Consider the following 9,114-nt stretch of genomic DNA (forward strand, 5'->3'; position numbering starts at 1 on the left):
CAACCCAGGAAGAGACAGGATTAAGTAGTGGGAAACTGTCTTGCTGGAGCAATGTTCCCAGCTAGGGATGCTGATTTTATTGTGTTTACATGGCAGGCACAAAGGGCTAGGTGGATCCTCCACAGTCTGCTTTCAGGCAAGGATTCTGGAGGTCCTGGATTGCACCTTTGCTTCCCACACAGTCCGCACTAGCCTTGGGTTTTGATCTCCCGGGGTGGGGGGCCGCTCAAGAACCACACTCCGAATATGCAGGAAAAATCATGTCTTTATTCTGGAGAAGACGGGAAGCTCCATCAGGAAAGGAGTTTGGGCAGCGGCAGCCTTCTGTTTCATAAGACCCATCTTGTCAAGGAATCAAGCAGGGAGTGAAGTCCCTGGCTTCAGCTTTGGGGAAAGAGCACATTTATTTAGGATATCTCCACCCTCACCATCATTTTGTGGTTGTGCAACATCAGCCTTGTGCAAAAGGGGAAATAGCAGAGAATTACAGCAAGCAGAACCGTCTCCTGCTATTGCACTCATCCAGCTAACCACAAAAATAGAGTTTTTACACTTCATAAGGAGGTCACTGGACAATAAATCCCACAATGAAGCAGGAAATACAATATCAGTACCGTGAAGGTAGCTTATTGCAGTCTCACTCCTGACCTGGAGACAAGATGTAGGTGACATCTTAGGAGAAAGTATTAATGACTGAACTGTGGTTGGGGTTAGGGTTGGGGTTGGGGTTAGGGGAGGGCTATCCTCCACAGACACAACACGTGCGTATGCACAAGCCCACATACTTTCTTGTTCCTTACCTAATCCTTCACAGACCATTTGGCACTCCAGTCTGGTGGGGAAGCGATTCTCGTTGCCACCGCACAGTCCATAAACAAACTTTTCACACTTTTTGGTGTCCCAGTTATAGTAATAATTTTCTGAATATCCATGACAAGGGCCTGTCTCTGCTGGAAGCTTGCAAACTTCTGCAGCCGTAGTGAGGGAGTGGGGCAGGAGAGAAGGAAAGAGGGCGATGAGATGGACTGAGGAAGAATCTTAGACCACCTTTCCCTGAAAACATTAGACAAACCCTAAACTCTACCATTTGATGCTTCAGATAGAGATTTGTGTGGGACTGAACAAGTCATGTGGAAGAGTGGAATCACAACGAACGCCAGAAATGTTAGTATCTGTAATACTATGTGGGAATGACATTGGAAGACAGGAGGAAAAGGAATGGGGAGAGAAGCAAATGTCTCAGAAGGGACCCTCCCTAGTTTCTTGGACAGTAAAGGCAAGTGTGTGTGTGTGTGTGTGTGTGTGTGTGTGTGTAGGGGGGGAATGTACTTTCAGACTTGCAAGATTCTGTTAATGTAACCTTACAATAAAGGTAGTGTTAGTACTCATGGTTGGTGATTCTTGCCTGACTACATCTAAGTAAAAAATTGATCAAAAGGAAGTCATAAATGATAAGGCTGCAGGTGTAGCCAGTGTAACTCTAAAGAAACATGGACGTGGTTTGCTTAGGAGTGACTGTGTGATTGGTTCAGCATGTGTGAAGAGTGCAACTGTGCTGGAGCCGTGGAAGAGTGCTGTGATTGTTCCCCTGTGCAGAGGGAAAGGAAGCAGGAGCGAATGCAAAAACTACAGGGGGATTAATTTGCTAAAAGGGTCTGGGAAGGTGTTTGTAAGAATTCTGTTTAAAAGGGTACAAGAGGTAACAAAGAGCAGTATTTGGGAAATGAAGTTCGGCATTATGCCAGGCAGGGAATGTGCCGATCAGGTTTTAGCTCTTCAAGGAAGTTGCTGATGTCGAGAACTTTATGATGGTGACCAACCCCCCCCCCCCCCCAGAACTGCATGTTAGTTGGCTTCGAGAAAGTGTATCATGAAGGGAATAGACTGGAATTATGGAATATGGAGGTTGGTTGCTGAATGTAGTAAGAGCATTATATGATAGAAGTTAAGCAAGTGTGAGATTAAATAGGATGTTTAGCAACTGGGTCAACACAGTGAGTAAGACAAGGGTCTGTGATGCCCTTTTGATTGTTTGGATAAATGTATAAAGATAAATGCTTGTGGTGACACTAGAAGTGTGTTGTTTGGGGATGCGAACGTACAAGTATTTTTGTATGCAGATGAGATTTTGTTGATGGCTGAAAACCCAAATGATTTGCAGCAATGTTAGCTTCTGTGTGCAACAGGAAGTCTGGAGTTGAAAATTAATGTAAGAAAGACCAAAGTAGTCACATTTAACAATCAAGATGGAGTGAATGATTGCAAGCTGTTTGAAAATGGGGAAAAAGTAGAGCAAGCAGGTTAATTTCTGTACAGGTGGTACAGTTCGACATGACCCACCATGGAGGGATGGTTGGTGAAGATGATGCACTTGCAGAGGTGGCTAAATTGACTTCCTTGGTTAGAGAAAAGTCAGTATCTACATTTATGGCTGACCAGAAACCCCTTGTAGACTTTTTGCATGCAACGGAAAAGAATGCACTTATGACTTGTAGTTCTGATGATTTAAAAAACTGGATAGTAGGAAAAAATGAGCTGTTTTTGTAATCATAGAGTAAGAGATAATTTCATAATTGTACTTATGTTTGCAGCAAAGGAAATCGGGCGCTTCTTCTATTTCTTTTTACCCTTTCTTTCTGAACTTTTCTTTTTTCTTTTTTCTTTGTTTCCTTTATTCTGTATTAGTTTGTGTTAGTCTTTATGTTCTCTTTAAAGCTTTTAATAAAATTTATAGAAGAGGAAGAGGAAGAGGAAGAGGAAGAGGAAGAAGGAGAAGGAGAAGGAGAAGGAGAAGGAGAAGGAGAAGGAGAAGGAGAAGGAGAAGGAGAAGGAGAAGGAGAAGGAGAAGGAGAAGGAGAAGGAGAAGGAGAAGGAGAAGGAGAAGGAGAAGGAGAAGGAGAAGGAGAAGAGCAGCAGGGCTAACTCTGTCCCCTTCTCGTCTCCAAGGTCTCCAAGGTCCGGGGCGGGGGCGAGGGTGTGCTGGGGCAGGGGGGAGCGAGGCGAGGCGTCGGTGGCTGTCCGGCCTGACCAGACCAGGGTCACCAATGCAAAACTGATCCTCCGTACCTGGACTGATTTCCCCACAGGCCTTTTCACACTGCTTCCTGGTCTCAAAGTTGTTGCGGTTGCCCCCGCAGCCGCGGTAGACAAAGGGGACGCACTCCTCCTCGGACGGGCTGTAGTAGAAGCGCTCCAAATGCTGCGAGCAGTTCCCCTGGTCCCGAGGCAACTGACACCGGACGCTGCGGACTGGGAGAGACAGAGAGGGGAGCTCGCGTGGCCGGGCTCAGGGGCCCTCCGGCCGCCCCGTGCTCAGGCTGGGGGCAGAGGGCGAAGGAGGCGGGGGGCGGAAGGGGGCCCGGGCGCACCTGAGGGCAGGCAGCCTCGGCCGCAGCCGGTGAAGCAGCACTTCTCGGTGAGGGGGCAGTCCCGGTCATCGCCGCAGGTGTTGATGCAGGGAGCAAAGGTCTGCACCGCTTGCCTCCGGGGACAGATGCCGGGGTGTTCTGGAAAGGGGCGGGAGGGCTTGCTCAGTGCCCTGGGCTCGGGTGGAGGGACGTCTGTCCGCTGCAGCCTTGCCTCTTCCTCACCTGCTGTCGGGCTGGGCCAGGCCCCCCCACCCCCCACCCTGAGGCAGGGCTTGGTCCCGGAGTGCGCCAGGAAGGAATTCCAGGCCTGGAGGTTGAGAAGGATTGAGGCCCTGGGAGGACGCGCAGCGCGCACTGCGCACGAATCAACGCACCCTGAGCAGGACAGGGAAAGGCCAGCAGGTACAGTCTGCCCCTGTGCTCAGCTTGGTTAATGCCAAAACTCACACGGGTGCCTTTGTGGCTTAACGTTTGGTGCAAACCCTGCACATTTCGTTCTTTTTGGATACGGATGTTGCGCAAGTTCAGGAAATGGGTTAATTTAGGAGCCAGGGGAAGTGTGTGGGGTGAATAGATCCCGTGTGATATTATGGGATTGGGCACCCTGCCATCAGTCCCTGTTGCACCTGGGGGGGGGTGGAGAGAGAGAGAGAGAAAGGGGGGACCTTCGGCAGCCTCCAGGCACAGCTTCCCAGCCCTAGAGGAGCAGCACTTCTTCCAGGGAATGTGACCGCCATGGTTGCAGTCCATGTCACTGGTGCACTTTGCCATGCAGGTGGTGCCATTGCTGGGCGGGAGAATCAGCGATGGGCAATATCCTCTGACATCTGGAGACAAAAGGGGGACACGGAACGCAAGAGGGTACTTGGTCACGGAGGGAGTTCACGCCCTAGAAGACGAGGAGCTCTCCAAATGCTGCCGGACCTTCCTCAGCCTGGCAAGGGCACCGGGGGGGGGGGTAATTTTGCAAGCAAGCCCCACAGCAAGAGCCCCCCAACCTCTTACACAAACTCCCAGGAGTCAGACAATTTTTGCCCTACCTCACGAAGCTGATGGAAGGGCCCGTGGCCTGTGCAACCTCTGCTCTAAGATGCCCAGGGCGTGGAGGGGGCTTTTCCAAAGCTGCAGCGCAGCCCTGGAAGATCTTCCCAGCCAGAAGCGTCTTCTCTGACCAGGTGGCATCCGGTCTAGTCCTGCAGAGCACCTTCCTGCCTCCCTGCAGGGCCGATCTACCTGCAGATCAGGACTGACCGGGGCCGTCTAAGCGCAGGCGGGCACCGAGACACCTCCCCCAGCAGCTCTAACTTGTGTGCCTTCTCCTTCCCGCCACACTGTGCGGCTGCTCACGCGAGCTGTGCCGAGCTCTGGCTGCAAGCTCCAGTCTTGCTGGCCTGGGACAATGAGCCCCCACGGACTGGGCTACCGGGAGGGAGTCGCTTCCCCTCGGGCTGCAGTGCTATTTCATGATGGCCCCGAGGCCACGTCCCTGCTGGCAGGCAAGAACCCCACTGGCTCTGGCATGGATCTGGTCCGCTTTTCTTGATACCCGGGTCGGCAGGCACTCTCCCGCTGAGTTGCTCAGCCCTCTGTCCAGGGACCCAGGCCCAGAAGCAGGCCTACCTTCTTGCGGGAGCTCGCATTGCTGCCCGCAGGGAGTTGCGCAGCAGCGCTCATTGCCCGGGCAGCTGAAATCAGTGAGGCAGAAGTGGCCGCACATCGTGTCGCCGTTCTGAACTGGGGTGGGACATGTGCCAGGCTTGTGGTCATCTGCAAAATGGGGGAGATGGGATGCCTGTCAGTAAAGAGGGAGCAGTTCTGTTCTCTTCACCTGGAAAATTGCCCATGAATTCAGCAATGCTTTGGTTAGGCTCCCTCGTCCCCCTCCAAACAGGGAATTCTGCACAGTCTTTCATCAGGCTGGGGGAGAAACGGAGGGAGAAACGGTGTGGGGGGCACAAGGGGGGGTTGTTAGAAGCAGCTAATGTTAAAGTCTACCTTTCGCTTCCATCTTAAGATGCAATGTGGGAAGAGGTTGCGCACACTAAGGGAAGACTCTGCCGGATATTTTAATGGTGGCAGCAAGGAGGATGGACTTTTGAATTTCTGGGCTAGATGGAGCGAGAAACCATAGCTTTTAAAGAGGAAATCTAGCTAAGGGCAAACAAGGATAACTGTGAGACCGTGGGCAGTCTGGATGCTGTATTGGGAGAGGGAGGAACACAGGGGGAAAAGTCTCAAAAGTGGCTGAGCCTGAATGCCTGCAAAGATGATTTTATTAATATGCATTTTAAAATTGTTCTGCATAAGTTCTTTATGACAGGGAGATCATCCTGACTGGATCCAGGCATGTGCACAAACAATGCGCAGACTGTGACAAAAAAGCCTTTTTTTTAACAATAGAAGGTAATGGCCAGAATCTAAGATTAGTGCCCCCCAATCCATATTGGTGTGCAACTTACATATACTTACTTAGGAATTTTTTTTAATAAACTGCCATAGGAGCTAGATAGAATTCTATCGCTAGATACGGAAATGAGTAAATAAACTCAAGGTGAGTGAGAAATCCTGAAGGAGCTGGACGAAAAATAATTCCAGCAGAAAGAAAAATGAAAGATATTTAACAAATGCCACTTGGCTGCCCAAAATAAGCTTAATTTGGAATTGAAGAGGCCGACCAGCAGCAAGGGGCATGGACTCAATTACGGGCGATGGGGACCTGAAGGACCAGGCTGGGGAGAGAACATAATGGAGAAAATGTTCTATGCGGTTGCTAGGAGTGGAAAACAACTCGATGGCACATAATCAATCAATCAATCAATCAATCAATCAATCAATCAATCAAAGGGATGTATAAGAGATGGAAGGAAGAAAAGCCATTACGGATTAGCATGAATAACTGCAGATATGGAAACAATTTGAGGGAAACTAATGGATGGTGAAGAAATCTACCTGGACTAACCAAAGGCTGACTGATCTCTTGAGCAATGATCAGCAGAGAGAAACCCACATCCTTTGGGCACGTGATATGAGCAGATGGAGGAGAAGAAGAAAAGGTATTCAAGATCGGCAACATTGAGGTAGAAGAAGGAAAAGTCCATGGATAAGGTAGATGGACATGACGGTCAAAGAAATTATGGGATGTCCTTGGAAGAAGTTGTTACTAGACAAGTCAAGAGCGCAAGCGTTTGTTCACAAAGTAACCAGGAATCAAACCCAGGTTAATGGCACACAACTAACTAACCAGCCTAATTAAGCACCGAAAGGCAAGTGCGGTGAGGAAAAAGGGTTGCGGCTGCTCCGCTCCTCCCTTTCCTTCCTCCTCTTCTGAATACTGGACTAGCCCAGCTCGCCCCCTCTGTCCTCTCTTTGAAGTATCATCCATGAATGGAAGTCTGCAAGAGGGCTTACCGTTTGCAATATTAGGAGTGGGGACTTCCCCCCACCATTTCTCCTTTCTCAGCACCTTTCCCTCCCCTTCCTTCCCCCTCGTTTCTGCTCCCTTTCTCTGTTTCTCCTGTTTTCCAACCCACGTGGATCTCAGTCACTCACAGGGGTTGCTCAAAGCAGCGATCGACCCCCAGGGCGGCCTTTGCTGGACAAGGGCCAATGCTCCTTCCCTCAGACCTCGGACCCCCCCTCTGTCTGCCTGGATCTCACCTGGGTGGACACAGCGGCGCTCGCATTCTTCAAGGACCTTGAAATTGTTGGCGTTCCCGCAGCAGCCTCCGTAGAAGAAATGCTCACATCTCTTGGACCTGTGGTTGTAGAACCAGCGAGAAACCAATGCATCACAGGGTCCTTTCTCCTTGGGGAGGTGGCAGATACCTGGGAAACAGAGCAGAAGGCCGGGCCTGAGAAGTTTGCTCCGGGGCGCCACATCTCTCGAGTGGGCAGAGGAGGGCAGGAGGACTCGGCGACTGTGGAACGGAGCTGTCGCCCACCCCTGTGGTGCCCTTTTGCTGGCTGGTGGCCGCACGCAGCTCTGTCTTGGGGAGGACGTGACTCCTGGACGCCCAGGAGGCATCTAGCTGGCAACTAGCGGGCATCTGGCTTGGCTGGAAAACAGAGGGATCTGGTGGTGGAAGAGCTGGCTTGCTGAAGACGGGCCCCTCCTCTTATTATCTAGTGCAGTGTTTCCCAACCTCGGCAACTTCAAGATGGGTGGACTTCAGTCTTCAGTCGGGGTGATTTTTTCAAAAGAGGCGTTTGGTGTGAAGCGTTTCATTGCCTTTCAGAGGGATCAACTTTTCCTCTGGACTTGCCAGGCCCAGCCCAAGAACGATGGTGAAACAGTCCAGTCCAGTTCCTTTATTTGCTTACGCCAGGGTTCCTCAACCTCAGCAACTTTAAGACGGGTGGACTTCATGCTGGCTGGGGAATTCTGGGAGTTGAAGTCCACCCGTCTTAAAGTTGCTGAGGTTGAGGAACCCTGGCTTACACCTTATAGACAGAATCTTGCCAGACTAGATCTATACTACTGCAACTGGTGGATCCACCTGGGAGATTCCAGGGAGCGGCCACCCCAAACCTGCTTCTCTTCTCACGCTCCCCCTGCAGACTGTGCTGCCTCTTGCCCCCTCCCCGCTCCTGCAACGCACCCCCTCCTTCCTGATAGCCTTGATCTCTGCTGCCATCCAGCACGGCCTGAACTGCCCGTCCTTCCGGCTCCAACTCAGCCGGCTCAGGAGTTGTTGTTATACTTTTATCCTGCTTTCCATACATTTTGGTCAACTCAGGTGGGGTGGTGACATCCCTCCCCCCCCACCGCCCCTTGCTGGAACGCTTTCCTCGCTCTGCTTCTCGCTTGCTCCTTTGCTGCCTGGCACGCCGGAACCGAATCCCCGAACAGCACTGCCGGATCCGGGCGCCAAGTGGCTGGCGTTTCAGAGGAATGAGTGGTTGACAAAAGAAGTGAAAAGGGCTGTGGACAGCAGCTCGCTTCTGCCGACTTTGTGACGTGGCAGTGAGAGGTCGGTAGGCCAGGAGGAGCGTCAGAGTGAGTCGGCTGCAGGGGGAACGAAACCCACGCCGGTCGTGGGTCCTTTCCCAGAGCTTCTCACCAGAGGTGATGCTTGTTGGAGGCGCTGGAGATGGGAAGGACAACTCGTCCACAGGTGTTCCCTTCTCATGGTGGTGATGGTCATCTAGAAGGGGGGACAAAACTTAGATCTCCACCATCTGCAGTTTGTCCTCTTCTATTCTTGCACTGACCTGCAAAATGCTGCTCCGTGAACTGCAGATTATTGCCCCAACCCCCACTAGTCCGCCCCAGGACTACAGCTAAACTGTGGGTGCTGCTTCTTTTCCCCAAGGTGGGTGTGCCGAGGGAGGACCCTTTGAAGTGGGGAGCCGGTGGGAAACAGGGGCACGTGTGCGCACGTATCCACATTGCCGCTGTTTTCATTCCCTCCTCCAGCAGCTATCCTCACTGCCCCAGACCCTTTGCTCCAAGGGCGCCACTCTGCCCCTCCAGCTGACCAACAGGAGGGTGCAGAAGCGGGCGCCCAGTGAAGGCACGCGTCCCACCCACGTGTTTTCTTCCTGTCCTGCCTCTTTGTTTGGTTTCAAACCCAGCAGTCATTGCAAAGCGGGGCAACCAAGCCCCCCCTCTGCCCAGGTTCAGAGACAAATGAAAAGACAGCAGGGGGAGGGGGCTGAGTTTCCAGGGAAGGGGGAGAGCCCGCAGGGGCTCACCGGGTGTCTCTGGGAAGCCCACCGTCATGAGAGAAAGGCAGTCCCTCCCTCC

At 51.9% G+C, this 9,114-nt stretch overlaps 1 protein-coding gene across 2 annotated transcripts; it reads right to left on the reverse strand.

Moving 5' to 3' along the window:
* Positions 1 to 228: 228 nt before the first annotated feature.
* Positions 229 to 8,192, reverse strand: LOC112543367 (boophilin-H2-like). Of its 2 annotated transcripts, XM_088153241.1 has the most exons (8): positions 8,089 to 8,192; positions 7,026 to 7,193; positions 4,989 to 5,135; positions 4,034 to 4,195; positions 3,369 to 3,506; positions 3,067 to 3,249; positions 801 to 968; positions 229 to 384 (listed from the first exon to the last, which is right to left on the reverse strand). In XM_088153241.1, the coding sequence occupies exons 3-8, from the start codon at positions 5,083 to 5,085 to the stop codon at positions 347 to 349; spliced, it is 786 nt and encodes a 261-aa protein (XP_088009367.1). In that variant the 5' UTR covers positions 5,086 to 5,135; positions 7,026 to 7,193; positions 8,089 to 8,192; the 3' UTR covers positions 229 to 346. The 2 variants fall into 2 exon arrangements, with proteins under 2 accessions (XP_088009367.1, XP_088009368.1); XM_088153242.1 differs by lacking the exons at positions 4,989 to 5,135; positions 7,026 to 7,193; positions 8,089 to 8,192 and adding an exon at positions 4,409 to 4,970.
* Between the last annotated feature and the right edge of the window lie 922 nt (positions 8,193 to 9,114).

This window comes from Python bivittatus, unplaced genomic scaffold, assembly GCF_059951505.1.
Source record: "Python bivittatus isolate LINGU-HERP-01145 unplaced genomic scaffold, Pbiv_v1 ctg000700_np1212, whole genome shotgun sequence".
Lineage (NCBI taxonomy): Eukaryota > Metazoa > Chordata > Lepidosauria > Squamata > Pythonidae > Python > Python bivittatus.

Coding starts and splice junctions, on each gene's coding strand:
- LOC112543367 (XM_088153241.1), bottom strand. CDS start 5,085: ATGTGCGGCCACTTCTGCCTCACTGATTTCAGCTGCCCGGGCAATGAG. Junction 3,250..3,368: donor CCGAGGCTGCCTGCCCTCAG/GTGCGCCCGGGC, acceptor TGTCTCTCCCAG/TCCGCAGCGTCCGGTGTCAG. Junction 385..800: donor AATGGTCTGTGAAGGATTAG/GTAAGGAACAAG, acceptor CTTTCCCCAAAG/CTGAAGCCAGGGACTTCACT.